At 41.9% G+C, this 19407-nt stretch overlaps 1 protein-coding gene and 1 long non-coding RNA gene across 4 annotated transcripts in view; one reads left to right on the top strand and one right to left on the bottom strand.

The window, feature by feature from the left end:
- The window catches only part of gse1b (Gse1 coiled-coil protein b), a 459629-nt gene extending 441204 nt beyond the window's left edge, over window positions 1-18425 (bottom strand). For 2 of the 3 annotated variants that reach the window (XM_061880969.1, XM_061880979.1), the window contains exon 1: window positions 15876-18425. In XM_061880969.1, coding sequence (XP_061736953.1) covers window positions 15876-18134 — 2259 coding nt within the window. In that variant the 5' untranslated portion in view covers window positions 18135-18425. The remainder of the gene's footprint in view (window positions 1-15875) is intronic. The other variant, XM_061880960.1, reaches the window with a different exon arrangement.
- On the top strand, window positions 1966-19102 carry LOC133539016 (uncharacterized). The gene is made up of 2 exons (XR_009803151.1): window positions 1966-2171; window positions 15887-19102. It is a non-coding gene; the product is annotated as an uncharacterized LOC133539016 (long non-coding RNA).
- Window positions 19103-19407: the final 305 nt, after the last annotated feature.

The following is a 19407-nucleotide window of genomic DNA, read 5'->3' as shown; positions in this document are numbered from 1 at the left end:
ATGAGTTAACTTGTTAACTTTGAGTTAACTTGTTAATTTTGACAGCTCTAATACACACATACACAAAGTTTGTAAATAATATTGAAAAATCAACGGAAGTTAGTGAAGTGATTTCGATATAAAATTTATTTACATGCTTTTTAATTATATGACACATTACACGTACCTCATACATAAGTACACATACTTCATATACATAAGTACACGTACTTCAGGTCTGTATAAATATATATAGTGTATATACATTGTGTCTGCATATACTACATATATATGTATATATATACATATATATATATATATATATATATATATATATATATATATATATATATATATATATATATATATATATATATATATATATATATATATATGTGGGAAAAATCACAAGACTACTTCATCTCTACAGAACTGTTTCATGTTCCCTCAATCATCAGGAGATGATTGAGGGAACCCCTCAAAAAAAAATTAAAAAATAAAATAAATCTCCGGATGATTGAGGGAACCCCTCATGAAACAGTTCTGTAGAGATGAAGTAGTCTTGTGATTTTTCCCACACATACATATTGCGCTCTACCACGGTATCGAGCACTATTCTCTGGATAATCCAATCAAGACATATGTGTATATATATATATATATATATATATATATATATATATATATATATATATATATATATATATATATATATATATATATGTATATATATATATATATATATATATATATATATATATTTTTTTTTATTTTTTTATTTTTTTTTCCCCATGCTTTTGGCCCTTGGCCAATTTTTTTTTGCCCAATGCGACCCTTCGAATCCAAAAGTTTGGACACCCCTGTTTTAGAAGGTTAAATTTCAAGTTGTATATTATTGAAATGGTTTTTCATTCTACTTCTTACAAATGCAGTGTCAACAAATGTATTACCCCTCCAGCCGCACTTGCCTTTTCCTTTTCCTTCCAATTGTTCACCCTAACTAATTTGTTTATATCCCATTTCAGCTTCACTTCCTGATCCCATGTGTAGATCTGAATTCCCCCTCCGAACCCATTTGTTGCTAGGCTGTAAATTTCGCTAGGCGACACTGTCAGGAGGCTGGCGTGTGTTTCCTGTGACAACAAATAACTTCAAGCCCGCAGTGGGAACACAACGAACTCCATAACATATCATATGCTATCATCGATCAGGCCCCATCCGTAGTGGTGGACATAGGGCAGAGTTCATCAATGGTAACTGGCTTTTACATTACAATTCTCCCGAAACTTTGATACCTATTTTTGATGCTCAGTCATTTTTGATGCTCAGTCCGCTAATCAGAATTAGCTATACCACAGAGGCAACTGAGCAGCTAACTGTAATTCCATATCCCGTGCGGAGTCGCTTCTCTATGTCAGTAATCCTCCATTGCGACAAATAAACTACAGTTCTCAAGTCGTGTTACCACTACAGGACTGTAGGACTGGCTAAACAAGTTACAAACAAAAGAAGAGCAAACAGCAGCAGGCAAGCTAATAGCTCAGCTAGCACATGAACTGGCTTGAAACAACACAAGAAATATGTGACTAGTACATTTTAAGAAGCGTGGGTTGAAGTTTAAAGTAAGCAGCTATTAACAGGAAATTAACAAGTAGATTAATAAAAGTTAGACAGAGGATAACATAACAGTTGGGCTGCTCTGTGGCTGTTAAATGACCACTACCAGACATACACATACTTGCCAACCCTCCCGGATTTTCCGGGAGACTCCCGAAGTTCAGCGCCTCTCCCGAAAACCTCCCGGAATAAATTTTCTCCCGGAAATCTCCCGAAATTCACGCCCCCTCCAGCTCCATGCGGACATGAGTGGGGACAACCTGTTTTCACTTCTGCTTTCCTGTTATATAAACAGCTTGCCTGACCAATCACGTTACAACAACTACAGATTTTTTATAAAAAACTGCACACACAAGGAGACGAAGCAGAAGAACGAGGAAGTTACAGCCATGGTGACGCCGTCTGTAATAGAGTGATTCTATGTTGTCTGTTGCAATCTCCTGGTGAATGTTGGCTGTAGCGTTATGGAGTTGCTTTTTTATTGGCCAACGATTTACGTGGTGTTGTGCTTCTGGCGGCAAGTGACTCTTCCGAGTACGCAAATGGCAGAACAAAGGTTACTCAAATAGTGAAAGGTAAGTGTTGTTGTTGTTGTCTTTAATAAACAGCAAGCACAGTACAGTTAGTAGAACAACTGTGTTTTTATTACTGTGTATTTGATAGGTGCCGTCTAAAATTCAACCATTTATTTTATTTATATATAAAATAAAATAAATATATGTAGATAGAATTCATTGAAAGTCAAGTATTTCATATATATATATGTATATATATATATATATATATATATATATATATATATATATACATATACATATATATATATATATATATATATATATATATATATATATATATATATATATATATATATATATTTATATATGAAATACTCGAGTTGGTTAATTATACTCGTCCCCTCTTAACCACCCCCCCAAACCACGCCTCCTCCCCACCTCCCGAAATCGGAGGTCTCAAGGTTGGCAAGTATGGGCATACACGACCTAAGACAGATCGATCCGTAAAGTTCAGTTCAGTTTAGTTTACTCCTTTAAATGGCACAATTAAAAACAAATTTGCCAAAGTGCTATGCAGACATAAGAAACAATGTGACAATAAATCGATAGTGTTGGACCATCACACGGTCCATCCCTTGTCGTGGGGTGGTGGCTTGAGTGCCTCCGTGACCCGGAGAGCTATGCCAGCGGGTGCGCATGCACCTAGAAGGGACTCCCATGCTGGACAGGTCAAAGGGTAGAGGTGAGACGAATTGGACCACCTCGCCCAGAGGTTAAATGGGTTGGCGTAGGGCCAACAACCCTACCCGTCAAAAATATATATGTTACAGAAGCATCAATTACGACTCAAAAGCAACACGACTTGGGAAAGGAAGGGCTTCCACATAGGAGGTCAATGACGCAGAGCAGTGAAAGCCGAGAGGAAGCTGCAAGGCTGATCCCCCTTCTAACTCCCAGGAAGCACACCAACATCGCCACATGGAACGTCAGGACTATGTATGAAACAGGGAAGACAGCACAGGTCGCACAGGAGATGAGAAATTACAACATCTCTCTCCTGGGGCTATGTGAGACAAGGTGGCTACAGGCAGGACAGCTGCGACTAACATCAGGAGAGATGGTGTTATATTCTGGCCACACCGAAGATGGCGCACCGCACACGGAAGGGGTGGCCCTGATGCTGGCCCCACAGGCACAGCGTTCTCTCATTGGATGGGAACCAGTAAACCCACAAATTATCACCGCCACATTTGCCACCAAGAAGAACAACATCAATTTGAGCATCATCCAATGTTATGCCCCAACAAACGATGCTGAAGAGGAGAGGAAAGACGAATTCTACGATCAACTACAGTATGTGCTAGCCAGACAGAAAGCAAAGGATATCACCATTCTCATGGGCGACTTCAATGCCAAGATTGGAGCCGACAACACGGGCTATGAAGACATCATGGGAGCACAGGGATTGGGGCAGATGAATGAAAACGGAGAGCGTTTAGCAGACCTGTGCTCACTCAACCAAATGGTAATCGGAGGCAGCATCTTCCCCCACAAAAGGATCCACAAAGCCACCTGGAGATCCCCAGATCACATCACAGAGAACCAAATAGATCATATCTGCATCTGTAGAAAGTTCCGAAGATCATGCCAAGATGTGCGGGTAAAAAGAGGTGCGGATGTAGCATCAGATCATCACCTCTTGATAATGAGTGCAAAGCTACGACTGAAGAAGCACTCCACAACCACCAGCGGAAGAATGCGATACAACGTGGGGCTTCTCAAGAATAAAGAAGTGCAGACAAAATTCCAGATCAACCTTTCGAACAGATACCATCAGCTACAGATACTGGAAGAAGACATTGACACTGACATGGAGACAAGATGGCAACACACAAAGAAGTTGTGGAAGGACACATGTGAAGAAGTGCTGGGGAAAAAGGAGACAAAACACAAAGAATGGCTATCCATGGAGACACATCAGAAGCTGAAAGAAAGGAAGGAGAAGAAAGATCAATTGAACACGAGTACCACAAGACTGGCGAAAGCAAGGGCACAGAAGAACTACACAAAAGCCAATAAAGAGGTGAAGAGAAGCATCAGAAAGGACAAACGAGATCATATAGACAATCTGGCCAAACAAGCGGAAATGGCAGCTGGTCAAGGCAACCTGAGAGACCTCTATATGATAACTAAAAAGTTAGCAGGCAAATTCCAACAGACTGACAAGCCAGTGAAGGACAAGGATGGAAAACCACTCACAACAAATGAAGATCAGCGAAGACGTTGGGCAGAACACTTCAGTGAGATACTGAACCAACCTATCCCAGCAGACCCACCAGATATTCCACCAGCGGAGGCAGTACTACCAATTAGCTCATGTAAGCCCAGCAAAGCAGAGATCATGAAAGCGATCACTTCCATGAAGGATGGGAAAGCTGCAGGACCAGATGGAATACCAGCAGAAGCTATCAAAGCTGACCTAAGGACTGCTGTCAATATGCTGCACAGCCTTTTTTCAAAGATCTGGGAGGAAGAGACAATCCCAGAAGACTGGAGAGAGGAAACCCTCATCAAGATCCCAAAAAAGGGTGATCTCACCAGCTGCAACAACTACAGAGGAATAACCCTGCTTTCAGTCCCAGGAAAAATTCTCAACCGCATACTACTGGACAGGATGAGCAAAGCTGTGGACCCTTTCCTGAGAGACCAGCAAGCCGGATTCCGAAGCAACAGATCCTGCACAGACCAGATCTGCACTCTCCGCATCATTGTGGAACAATCTATTGAATGGAACTCTTCCCTATATGTAAATTTCGTAGACTATGAAAAAGCCTTCGACAGTGTGGACAGGGAGACACTGTGGAAACTACTGCGGCACTACGGGATTCCAGAGAAAATCATCAGCCTGATTCAGAAAACCTACCAAGGAATGACATGCAAGGTGCTACATGCAGGCCAAGTGTCTGATAGTTTTGAGGTCAGGACCGGAGTTCGGCAGGGATGCCTCCTATCACCCTTCATGTTCCTATTAGTTATTGACTGGATCATGAAGAACACAACATCAGGAAAGAAAAACGGTATTCAGTGGACCCTGTGGACGCAACTGGATGACTTAGACTTCGCAGACGACCTGGCGCTCCTCTCGCACAACCACAGGCAGATGCAGGAAAAGACCACCGAATTGGTCAAGACATCTCTAGGCGTAGGGCTAAGGATAAACAGGAAGAAGACCAACATAATGAAGTTTAATAACTTGACCAACAATCCAATAGTAATAGAAGAGGAAATTATCCAGGAAATAGACTCCTTCACCTACTTGGGCAGCATCGTGGATAAACAGGGTGGCACCGACAAAGATGTAACAGCAAGAATTGGAAAAGCAAGAGCAGCCTTCATCATCCTGAAGAGCATCTGGTCCTCCAAGGAGATATCTATGACAACCAAAGTCCGGATCTTCAATTCAAACATAAAATCCGTCCTTCTCTACGGCTCTGAAACGTGGAGGATGACAAAGAAGACCGTACAAAGGTTACAAACGTTTATTAACAGTTGTCTGAAGAGGATTTTCAGGATTTGGTGGCCAAACAAAATCAGCAACGAGGAACTCTGGAGGAAAGGGAATCAGGAGCCAGTGGAGAAACAAATACTAAGGAGAAAGTGGGGTTGGGTTGGGCACACCCTTAGGAAACCAGCAACTACCATCACACGGCAAGCCTTGACGTGGAACCCACAGGGAAAGAGGAAGAGGGGACGGCCTAAAAACACCTGGAGGCGGGACTCTGAGGCGGAGCTGAAGAGGTTGGGAACCAGCTGGGGAGAGGCGGAAAGGACAGCCCAAAACCGTGCTGCATGGAGAGGAGTCATTGATGGCCTATGCTCCATTGGGAGCGATGGGCCTAAGTAAGTAAGTAAGTTGGTACCAAGAGTAAGATCAGTCCATCATCAATACTAGAGTGATAACCACAATTTACGGTCCGTAAAAACCTACTTATTAATGCTGTGGTTAATTCAGAGATTTTTTGGGGCTCATATGTTTCACATGCCTGTAGTAAATCTATCGCATCAGACCAATTGAATTGATGGTCAAGGTGGACCCATAAAATTGTTCACATTAAACCAAAAGCACTAAAACAATCATTCAGTCATCCATTTAGCGCGTTATGGACTCAACCTCATGATGGCGAAGAAACAACAAAATGCACACAACGCAGCCCCAAAGTCAAAGACAATCAACCGGGTCATTAAAAAAGAAAAAATCTGCCGCACAGAGGAGAAATCCACCACCAGTGATGGGCCTCGAAAGGCAGAAGAAGGAGAAGGACAAAGACTGTAATCAATGACTTCTCTTCTAGTCTTGTGCTGCCAATATATGTACACAATAATTATTAATTCAAATTAGATGGGTACAATTATATTTAGGTGCACACAATATTCCAAATGTATGTTATCGTTATGTTATCATTTTTTTTTTCAAAATAAAGTGTTTTATAAAATTGTAAAATTGTACTTCTCTGGAAATAAACTATAACATGTATATTAAAGTTTAAAGAATTGATATTATTCTATTGGTTAAAGACTTGTTTTGTCCTGACGTAGAAGCTATCTCGTTAGCGTTAACGGGTAATACTGTAGCGCGCCGATCTGTTAGTACCCTAGAAAAAGAGTTCCTTAATGTTCGCTCTTACAATAACAATGTCACTATAGCCTGGTTATTATACAGGTTAAGGAACGTAAATGAAGTATTGTTGACGGTTTTTGAATACATTTTTAAAGTGATTAAGAGGTAGAATTGATTGCTCCAATTAGCTGCATTGCTAATCACCAAGAACGAGACAAATGTTACATGTCAGAAAACGGAGAAAAAAAACAAAAACGTTTGTCTTCTTGTCTCTTATAAAGATTATGAATGATAGGCAAAATATATCCTTAGAGGAAAAACTAAATTAAAACATTTGTATGCACGTACAACATTTAAGACCTTTTGCATATCAGAATGTGGAATTAATTAATTCTGAGAAATACCTTCAACCTTATTGAAAACAGGATATTCTTCATTTCAGTATGTTTAACATGACAGACTTAATTATATATTGCAAGAACTGCTGTATTAATCATTCACTGATGTAATTGTGTTACAAAAGGAAGACAGTAAATGAACATATGTATTTGTAAACTCTCTGAAATTGGAAAGGGGTATTATTAAATAAGCTTTGCTTCTTCCTACTCCTTTTCGGACATGCTGTAAAGAGAAATGATACGAAATTATGTTTGATGTACAAACCCCGTTTCCATATGAGTTGGGAAATTGTGTTAGATGTAAATATAAACGGAATACAATGATTTGCAAATCCTTTTCAACTCATATTCAGTTGAATATGCTACAAAGACAACATATTTGATGTTTAAACTGATAAACATTTTTATTTTTTGCAAATAATCATTAACTTTGAAATTTGATGCCAGCAACATAAGACAAATAAGCAGGGAAAGATGGCAATAAATACTGATAAAGATGAGGAATGCTCATCAAACACTTATTTGGAACATCCCACAGGTGCGCAGGCTAATTTGGAACAGGTGGGTGCCATGATTGGGTATAAAAACAGCTTCCCAAAAAATGCTCAGTCTTTCGCAAGAAAGGATGGGGCGAGGGACACCCCTTTTTCCACAACTGCGTGAGCAAATAGTCAAACAGTTTAAGAACAACGTTTCTCAAAGTGCAATTGCAAGAAATTTAGGGATTTCAACATCTACGCTCCATAATATCATCAAAAGGTTCAGAGAATCTGGAAAAATCACTCCACGTAAGCGGCATGGCCGGAAACCAACATTGAATGACCGTGACCTTCGAACCCTCAGACGGCACTGTATAAAAAACCGACATCAATCTCTAAAGTATATCACCACATGGGCTCAGGAACACTTCAGAAAACCACTGTCACTAAATACAGTTCATTGCTACATCTGTAAGTGCAAGTTAAAGCACTACTATGCAAAGCAAAAGCCACTTATCAACAAAATCCAGAAATGCCGCCGGCTTCTCTGGGCCCGAGATCATCTAAGATGGACTGATGCAAAGTGGAAAAGTGTTCTTTGGTCTGACGAGTCCACATTTCAAATTATTTTTGGAAATATTCAACATCGTGTCATCCGGACCAAAGGGGAAGCGAACCATCCAGACTTTTATCGACACAAAGTTCAAAAGCCAGCATCTGTTATGGTATGGGGGTGCATTAGTGCCCAAGGCATGGGTAACTTACACATCTGTGAAGGCACCATTATTGCTGAAAGGTACATGCAGGTTTTGGAACAACATATGCTGCCATCTAAGCGCCGTCTTTTTCATGGACGCCCCTGCTTGACAAGACAATGCCATGCCACATTCAGCACGAGTTACAACAGTGTGGCTAATTATTAAAATAATGTTTTTATCTACAATAATGTTTCATCTCCAAAGGAAATTATTTTGAATGTGTTTTGTGTTTTTTTTTTTTTATAAAACTTTGTTAAAAGTTTTTAATATAATTAAGAATTCCAAAAACGTGCAGTTCCCCTTCAATGGCTAATACAACAAACATTTTCTTCATGCAGATATTCCTGCAGTATGTAACAAAATGGACTGACTTTAAAATCTTTCATAACATTCAATCTAAATGTATGGCCGTGTGATAAAAGATATCCTTACACATCTTCCTAACAGCCATGTCAAATGCTCTCAAACATAAAATGTGACCCAAGAGCACCAAAGCACCTGTTCCCTGCAGCCGTGTCTCTCTCACACACCAGTGTCACTTAATACAGGTTATAAGGTCACACACCAAAAAGAGCTTTACCACCTGCAACCGTCTTGGTCCAGAATGATCACCCGAAACCTTTGAACGCCTAACACCATGTTGCCTCAGTCTCTGTGAAAATCTGTAGCCATAATTAGACTCTATATTCGGAGTACCCCCGATGAGATCATCCGAGAACATGTGTGAATGTTCAGACAACAACACAAATAAACAAGTGATTATGCCACACGCACGACTCCAGCTGAGGGTATTTGTTGAACGTCACTCCAACTCTGTATACAAAAGAAGTAACAAAATGGACCTCCTCCTCGTTATCTTTCGGGGCAGATAAAGAAGGAGGTGGACAGCTCCCGACAGCTGGCGTGAGTGTGCTTACATTTTCAGATTGCCGAGTGCGAATGGCATCCACAGATGTTTGTCTTATGTCCTGCAAGGCTGTACAGTCACTGACTGTTTGCATGAGAGAGCAGTTCACAAGGCCAACTGGCCGTCTCAAGGCTCCTCAGCGCTTCATTAAAACTTCACAAGCCTCTTTCCCCCCTCTTGTGCAGCCCCACTGGCTCCCATGTTCATTCTTCATACTCAGCTTTTAAACAGCAGGATAGGGGTTTTTATAAGTGATACTGACAGAAAACTCACATTAAAAACATGGTAAAAACTAAAAAATGAGCAACAAAGTGAAACACTGACAGATTTATCTTTTCGGGGGGAAGCGTGTTGAGTATTGTTCTTTGAGCCAGCGCATCTGGACCGCTTATACAACACCTCCGCTCGTCTCAATCCGGGATTAGTGCAAAGTATTTTTTGTTCGATTTGGTTAAAAAATGGACCAGAAATCTATCTTCTAATTCAGAATTTGTGACTTGTGGAAGACACTTTGGCCTGATGCTATGGGGTCAACACGTTAGTATAAAATGGGGATGTAACTAGGGCTGGGCGATATATCAAATATACTCAATATATCACAGATTGGTCTCTGTGCGATATAGAAAATTGCTATATTGTGATGTATGGGTAAGGTTAGCTGTGGTGCTAGCGGTGCGGTGCGAGTGGTAATACAAGAGAGAGAAGGTGCCAATCTGGTAACAAGTAGAGGAAGAATAATTAAATACCAAGAAAAACCGCACGGGGTCCATCGTCTGACGGTGATTTGGCTTCAAGCGGGAAGATGTTGAACAGACAATCGAATAATGTCTAGTATGTGGCAAAAGCGTTGCTAAAACAAGTAGCATTACTGCTCATTTATAGCATCATTTGAAAAGCCACCCGCTAAAGAATGAGAAGTGCTTGAAACTCAGCATGCCAACATCTTCGTTCGGTGCCACAAAATGCAGAAGAAACCATTTCCAGATCAACACCGTATGAAAAAAATTGTCAACAGAAGGAGATAATGTCCGCAGTAACCTACCACATAGCGAAGGACATACACTATTTGTTTTCTAATTATGCAGCTCTTTTTTATTTGACAGTTATTGAAATATCTGGTGTGACATCATGCACAAAAGTGCACTATATTGCACTTTTATATTGTCGTGGCGTTCTGTACAAAAATAGCACTTTAATTTAGTGTTGTTTTGATATGTCATCTTAGTGACATCAGGCACAAAACTGCACTAATAGCTTGTTTTAAAATGTCTTGCACTTTCTGTTTTGAAATGACATGAATGTTTGTGCCACTGCTTAATAACTGTTTAATAAATACAGTTTTGGTAAATTGACTTAGTTGTGATTTCCCTCTCTGCATGAAAGTTCAAAATGATCATATATTAATGCAGTATGAACAAGAATATTTTAATGTAGACACATATACTCATCATACTGCTGTGATTATATGTATCAAGTGTTCATTCAAGGCTACGGCAAAATATCGAGATGTATATCGTGTATCGTGACATGGCCTGAAAATATCAAGATATTAATAAAAGGCTATATCGCACAACCCCACTCTCCCAGCTTTCATCAGCACGAACGTTTCACCCACTGTTTGTGCTCGCTTTTGTAACCAGCAGTTCATTCTCTGTATATTCAGGTTCTAAAAAATAAGGTTGTTAGTCTTCATTTGTCCAAAAAAAATAGCCATTTTAACCATCTACTACGAAGTCTGCCATGATTAGAACACACACACGTTTATTGCCGGAAATAGAACACACATTTGTTGCCGGAAGTCAAAAGATTGTTGCTATGGGAACGGAAATATATGGGCCAAAAAAATAAGTTCCAGTAATGCATAAAATGACCAAAATATTGTAAATATTGTATGTATTGCATATTGTTATAAACATGTTTCTTACGACATCATATACATACTTGCAGCGTGTGCTGTATATAAAACGTTGATGCAGGGTTTTTGGAGAGCTTTGAGGGCTACAATGGTGACTCCCAGCCACATATTGCAAGCGTTTTTTATCATCTTTAGAATCCCAAAAAAGAAAAAGATGTGTGTTTTTGTCTTTCATAATGATTGTGAACAATAGAAAAAAAGAGTGCAGTTGCCTTTAAAGTGAGCAACATAGAGAGTGGTATTTCAAAACGTAAACTCACTGTCATTATAGATATGCAAAATATACGCTGATAATCAGAACGGCCACTCCTGAGAGGAAAATATGATTATTCAACACGCACAATGTGATTTATCGAAGCTGAAACTGTTCTGCGGATGTTATTTAACATCTTTATTTAGCACGTATGTGCAAACTGACACAGCTGTGAGAAAGGAGGGGACTGGGCTGCCTAAACAGCTGGACAGCGAATCCTTCGCCCTTTGTGTGTGCCAACATATATGCATTGTTAGAAATAAAGACATTCTTGTCTATTTCGCAATGTGATTTTATAGCTGCTGGATGACTTAAAGGGCTGATTGAAACAAATCCAATCGATGCATTTTGGTGTCTGCCGGCATTTTTCTTTTATAATGATATTCATCTTTTTATTTAGGAAACATATACCTCCTATATGAAAAAAACGACTTTTAATATACAAACCCCATTCCCATATGAGTTGCGAAATTGTGTTAGATGTAAATATAAACGGAATACAATGATTTGCAAATCATTTTCAACCCATATTAAGTTGAATATGCTACAAAGACAACATATTTGATGTTCAAACTGCTAAACATTTTTTTTGTGCAAATAATCATTAACTTTAGAATTTGATGCCAGCAACACGTGACAAAGAAGTTGGGAAAGATGGCAATAAATCCTGATAAAGTTGAGGAATGCTCATCAAACACTTATATGGAACATCCCACAGGTGTGCAGGCTAATTGGGAACAGTTGGATGCCTTGATTGGGTATAAAAGCAGCTTCCATGAAATGCTAAGTAATTTACAAACAAGGATGGAGCGAGGGTCACCACTATGTAAGCAAATTGTCGAACACTTTTAGAACAACATTTCTCAACGAGCTATTGCAAAGAATTTAGGGATTTTACAATCAACGGTCCGTAAAATCATCAAAAAGTTCAGAGAATCTGGAAAAATCACTGCACGTAAGCGATGATATTATGGACTTTTGATCCGTCAGGCAGTACTGCATCAAAAACCGACATCAGTGTGTAAAGGATATCACCACATTGGGCACAGGAACACTTCATAAAACCACTGTCAGTAACTACAGTTTGTCGCTACATCTGTAAGTGCAAGTTAAAACTCTGCTATGCAAAGCCAAACCCATTTCTCAACAATATCCTAAAACGCTGCCGGCTTGGCTGGGCCCGAGCTCACCTAAGATGGACTGATGCAAAGTGGAAAGGTGTTCTGTTGTCTGATGAGTCCACATCCCAAATTATATTTGGAAACAGAGGATGTGGTGTCCTCCAGAACAAAGAGGAAAATAACTATTCAGATTGTTATAGGCGCAAAGTTCAAAAGCCAGCATCTGTGATGGTATGGGGGTGTATTAGTGCCCAAGGCATGGGTAACTTACACATCTGTGAAGGCACCATTAATGCTGAAAGGTCCATACAGGTTTTGGAGCAACATATGTTGTTATCCAAGCAACGTTATCATGGACGCCCCTGCTTATTTCAGCAAGACAAGTGTTACAACAGCATTGCTTCGTAGTAAAAGAGTGTGGGTACTTTCCTGGCTCGCCTGCAGTCCAGACCTGTCTCCCATGGAAAATGTGTGGCGCATTATGAAGCGTAAAATACGACAGCGGAGACCCCGGACTGTAGAACGACTGAAGCTCTACATAAAACAAGAATGGGAAAGAATTCCGCTTTCAAAGCTTCAACAATTAGTTTCCTCAGTTCCCAAACATTTATTGAGTGTTGTTAAAAGAAAAGGTGATGTAACACAGTGGTGAACATGCCCTTTCCCAAGTACTTTGGCACGTGTTGCAGCCATGAAATTCTAAGTTAGTTCTAAGTTATTATTTGTAAAAAAAAAATAAAGTTTCTGAGTTTGAACACCAAATACGTTGTCTTTGTAGTGCATTCAATTGAAAATGGGTTGAAAAGGATTTGCAAATCATTGTATTCCATTTATATTTACAGCTAACGTAATTTCCCAACTCATATTGAAATGGGGTTTGTACATGTTCTGGCATTTGCATCATTCCAGATGCAGATGCTGCAGTGTTGAGATGGTCCACCACCTCACTGCACACTGCACAGTCAGCGAGCAAAAAACTTTTTTCTAGATTGTGATTTTATATTGCAGAAAAGGTGTTACATAATATAGATGTGTACTGCTTGTTCAACATTGCAAAACTCACAGGCTGATGAGTACAATAATGTGAATGTGTAGTAAATGAGTCTTTCCATGGACACATAATGCTGGCAGTACACGCAAAAGACTTGTTAAAATAGGGCGGTCTACACTAGTTGTTAATTGTAGATGCAGTCTTGGTAAATCAAACGTAACACGCCCAATAATAGTAGACGCAAATTTATAGTTTCCAAACGCTGTTTAGAATGTGGTATTTGTATCTTTGTAGATCAGGCCCTAGTTTCTATATGACCAATGAAAAGCTGTTTTCTTAAGTTCACCAACTTGCCAATCTCGCCTTATAAACATGGATTTTTTGATTCAATCTTTGAGTTCCTTATTATTAAAACACATAACATGCCAGATTAGAAGTATATTCTTCTATATTTTTATAAGTTTACTCTTCTTCATTTACAGTACATAGATAGATACATTTGTATTCTATTGCAGTTGTTTTCCTTCCATTTTGATGACTATCACAATTAAGGCTGCAGCTATTGAATTTAATCGAGTAATCACTCGAGTACTTTGTTCGAGTAATTGGTTAATCGGATAAAAGACACTTTATAACCTCCATGTGTATTTACAGAACATAGTTTAACTAAACTAAGGAAGGAATTCATCTTAAACCTGCTCCGTGTCCTTGTGGTTATATGTCTGCTCTGAGATCGGAAGGTCGTGAGTTCAAACCCCAGCCGAATGGGACCCATTACCTCCCTGCTTGGCACTCCGCATCAAGGGTTGGAACTTGGTGTTAAATCACCAAAATGATTCCGGAGTGCGGCCACTGCTGTTGCTCACTGCTCCCCTCACCTCCCAGGGGGTGGAACAAGGGGATGGGTCAATTGCAGAGGGTAATTTCACGACACCTAATGTGTGTGTGTGTGTGTGTCTGTGTGTGTGTGTGTGTGTGTGTGTGTGTGTGTGTGTGTGTGTGTGTGTGTGTGTGTATGTGTGTGTGTGTGTATGTGTGTGTGTGTGTGTGTGTGTGTGTGTGTGTGTGTGTGTGTGTGTGTGTGTGTGTGTGTGTGTTTGTGTGTGTGTGACTATCAGTGGTACTTTAATTCATAATTTTAAACTAATGATTGCACATCATTAATTGCACCTTTAAAATGTGTTCATTAATCAAAAATTTTTTTTAAAACTTTGCTGTTCACCAACACACAAATCCCAGCACCCACACACCACCGCTCTAATGTGCGCTCTATTCCAGAACTATGTCTATGTATGGAAACTATGTCTGCTTATTTCAAGTTCCGGGCACTTCATGGGGTCTGGATTTTATCAATGTTCATTAAACGATTCATTGAAGCAATAGACTCAATATAAATCAAAGCTTTATTCTAATCTAATTAATTGATTGCATCAAATAATCTTTGCAGCCCCAATCACAATTGCTGAATCATCATCATCAAAATATGACAATAATTCTCAATTAACTCAAAGATACTTTCGACAGATTCCCTCGCGAGTAATGAATGACTCAAGATGCCCAGACATCTCAACTGGCTTTAAAATATGACAAATATAGCGCAACACGTGGAAAGACTTCTGATTCCTTAGAGAAATTGAATGTGTAAACCGTATATATTGTTCCAAACACAGAATGTTTGCATGCATAGTTACAAATGAAAGTGATCACTTATCGCAAAATAGGATTTCAGCATTTAGTATAGGACTTGTTCAGGGGGACGCAGCTGAGATAGGCTCCAGACCTTTGCGACCCCTAGAGGGATAAGCGGTAGAAAATGGATTTCTGGCATTTTGTACAGTGTCTTTTTGCATTATAAGGCTTTCTTTTAAAAACAAACCATCAACCAGTCTGTCCAAGCCATTCAACACACTTCTGTCTCTCTCTATCTCACACAGAAAAATAAACGTGAGTTTGAACAATTTGTGCAGCAAGAATGAGACACACTCAGTCAAGCTTGAACAAACAAACACAGTGAACACAATGCTGGCTTTGGCTCCCAGACCCTCGTAGTCTCCCCAAAGTCTTTATAGACATTTGTTGAGAAATGTTTGTGTCATCTTAGTTCACCCAAGTGGCCCAAACCCTGCTTAAATAAAACAACACTGCGGGAGCTTCACGCTCGAACCAAATACTCATCTTCAAAAGACAATAAGGGAATAAAACTGAAATTGATTGAAGTACAAAAAGCGTGAAAGTGCGAGGCCACACGAGAACAAACACGTTATGCAGTCTGTGGGAAAGCAGTTTGACATAACAAAAAGAAATGATTGTAAATAACCAACCTGTCTTGCAGACTCTGGCGAGGTGGTTTGCAGTTCCCCATCTGAAGCCAGATGTCGCAGCCTCTCCGTGTCTTCCGCGCTGTGTCCCACCTGCACCATGGCCTTACAATCCACACATGAGCCCACCACCAGCGTCCTCCCGTCATCCACCACGAGTGTGCGAGTGCTGCGTGGTGCGTACAGGAAGACCGGCAGCCTGGCCACAGTGACCCTGCACATCTGCCCTTGCCTGCGCTGCTCCTGCCTGCAGAAGAAGCACACAAATGCCTCACAGGTGTACTGGCGGGCCCAAGGTGAGCTGGAGGAGCCAGAGGTGGAGGGCAGGGAGGGTGTGGCGCCACCTGGGCCCTTTCTTTCATGCTGGTCCCACTGAGCGTATAGGTCATGGTAGCAGAGGCTGCAGGCTGACACCAGGCCTGTGGCGTCAACCGGCTTGGCGCTGGGGGCGGGAGGGTGGACTGTGAGGAAAGGGAAGAAGGGCTCCTTCTCGCCGCAGCGTTTGGTTGGGTTGACGTGGAGCTGGTGCTCTCCTCCGGCGGGTAACTCCGCTCCACAAAGGTAGCAAACAGACAAGGAGTTATCCGAAGAAGCGCCACTATGGGAACGAACAGATCCGAACGCTTCGATGGCGTTGACGGAATGGTACCTGACCAGGAAGGAGCTGATGGAGGTGATGAGGTCCTCGGTGAGACTGAGGCGATATGCGCTCCAGATGTCCTCCAGGATTAAAAAGCATTGCGAACAGCTGTGTACGCACCCGTTCCTCAGCGGCCGGGCGTTGGGCGGGCACGGAAGCATGTTGATGAAGGGGAAATACATCACAGCGCGGGATTTACCCACACCGGCCTGAGCATGCACTACTTTTTGATCACCCTGACACTCCCGCCCGCAGAGGAAACAGGCCTCGCGGGGACCCTCGTCGGCGCTCTCCGTCGGTTTCTCCGGCAGGGCAGTATGCCGGATTGCAGCCGGGTTGAGCGGGACAACGTAGAGGCGTTGGAGCACAGGAACATCCGCCTGTTGGAAGTCGTGCCACTGCTGCATGAGGGAGGCGTGACAGCTGCCACACACCAGGGTGGCACCTGCCGGGCTGATGGGTAAGGCCCCTGGTGGGGGGGCATGGAGCCACAGAAAGGGGAAGAAAGGCTCCCCCTGCTCAGTCTCCTGCTTCTGAACACTGACTTTATAACTCCCGTTCCGAATGAAAGAATTCCCACAGATGAAGCAAGTACGTCCTTCTGCGGAATTGTGCGGCTGAGCAAACTTTAGGGTCAAAAGGTCCCCGGCAGACCCTTTGCCGTTTATACCGCCAAGCATGTCCCTGCCGGTGATGTTAATCTCATCTTCATCAGAGTTGTGGACATCTCTGTTACCTTTGGAGTGGAGAGTGGATGGACGCATTGTCCCACTCCCCACCTCCTGCAGCCACAACCTGTTCCGCGTCACGACCAGGTTGTCTGGCACAGGTGTGTCGGGGAAATGGCTGTCATAGGTCCTCCCCTGGAACTTGGACAAATGATATGATGATTTAGCGGCCCGTCTTGTAGGAGGGACGCTCTCCGGTTCGGGTGACCCCTGCGCTGCGTAAAGCCCCGCCGAGAAGCGGGGGAGCGTCCTCGGCGAACCGGGGCTGTTTTTAACGCTGTTCTTCCTGCTACTGTCCCTCGGCAACTTCCCGGGTGCCCTCGGATACTTGCCCGCAGCGCCTCTCTCCACCACCTCCATCTCCTGGTCGGACATGTTATCGGAAAAGGAGGAGAAGTCGGACTCCGCGCCGCCGTCGTAATTGTGGCTCCCGGTGCTGATCCTCCGCTCCAGCTCGTAGGAGATGTTCCATTCCTGCGGGACCCGGCGAGAGTCGCACTGGTAGGGACGTTTGAGCCAATACATGCGCTTCTCGATGGGCGTCCCGCTCCGCTCGAAGGAGTTCCACTGCTCGGCCAGGAAGCAGTGACACACGGCGCACACCCGCGCGTAACCATCCGGGCTGAGCTCGCTCGCACCCGGGGCTGGCTCCTGGTTCTGGAGGAAGGGGAAAAACGGCAGTGTCTCCTTTTGGTAGCTCACTTGTAGCCGCAGCTCTTTCCCCGCCGTCACGCCGCTGCCACATATAAAACAATGCACCAGTGCGCCCAGGCCGTTGCGGTCCGTCCTGGAAGTGTTGCCCGGCAAAAGGCTGTCCTCGCCGGGCATCGCCGCTGCCATGAGTCGGTGCTTCCTGGATAACAGCGCCAGCTCCTTGCCGCGAGGGGAATGCATTGTGTTAGAATGTGAAAAGCCAACGCAAGGCTACATGGTCCATGTCCTCCTCATGCACTCGTCTGTATCTGCACTTTCAAGCAATGCATCCCAGTCGGACGACAGTAACTTTTTATCTCCCACGCGTGGATCCACTTTAAAAAGACAGAACTCCCGCAGCTTGCGATCCACATGTTGCTTCGCGCGTCGGATATTGGAAGAACATGACTTCTGCAGCCCGCTCTGCAAAGTTTGGCCGCGTCGTCGCTCCCACTGTACTCCACGCCATCCCAGGTCCACGCTCCAGCTGAGACACCCCCAAAGGCAACCCCCACACGCAAGACCCCCACCACCCGTCACTGAGAGTCGTCCCCCTCCAGTCCTAACACGCACGCTTATGAGCTGACTCATGCGATATTAGTCAACACTCACCACGCGTGGAAATTCCTCTAAATGGGCATGATTCATTTCAGAGGGGAAGTCGCTTCCGAAAGGTATATAAAGCGAGTCAAGTTATTCATTTTGATGTTTGGCTCAGTATGACGATAGAGGCAATGTATGCATAACTATACATGAGGAAAGATAACATGCAACTTATATAAGTTTTTCTTGTATGAATTTGAATCTTTGAAGGGAAATCATTTCAAGCAGCTGTTAAATAAATGTGGATCAGGATGATTTAAATGTACACGAACATTATTCTGAAATATTAGCAATAATTTAAATTGTTTGCGTTTCCATTGACAATTGTTCCATTAGGTGGAGCTATATCCTCATACATGCTTTGACAGTCCCATGTCACATCACTGTTTGGAATTTTCTATTACCTAAAAAAAAAAATTGAGCAAAACTGAGCATTAACAATACCAAAATAAATACATATAAATATGAATGCATGTAATAAATAAATATTTAGCAGGTAAAGATAACATGCATTTAAAAAAAAAGAAGATGACAAATTAGGACAAAATAAAAATGTGAATACAAAATTGTACTACCCTATCTGGTGTGTGTATGCTTCAACTATAGTTTGCATCAGAAAAATGAACCAGAAAATTGAATTTGATTGATTGATTGATTGAAACTTTTATTAGTAGATTGCCCAGTGCAGTACATATTCCGTACAATTGACCACTAAATGGTAACACCCGATTAAGTTTTTCAACTTGTTTAAGTTGGGGTCCACGTTAATCAATTCATGGTAAGTAATCCGATATATATATATATATATATATATATATATACATCCATCCATTATATATATATATATATATATATATATATATATATATAT

Source organism: Nerophis ophidion, linkage group LG02, assembly GCF_033978795.1.
Source record: "Nerophis ophidion isolate RoL-2023_Sa linkage group LG02, RoL_Noph_v1.0, whole genome shotgun sequence".
Lineage (NCBI taxonomy): Eukaryota > Metazoa > Chordata > Actinopteri > Syngnathiformes > Syngnathidae > Nerophis > Nerophis ophidion.
This window is presented reverse-complemented; position numbering and strand designations above follow the sequence as displayed.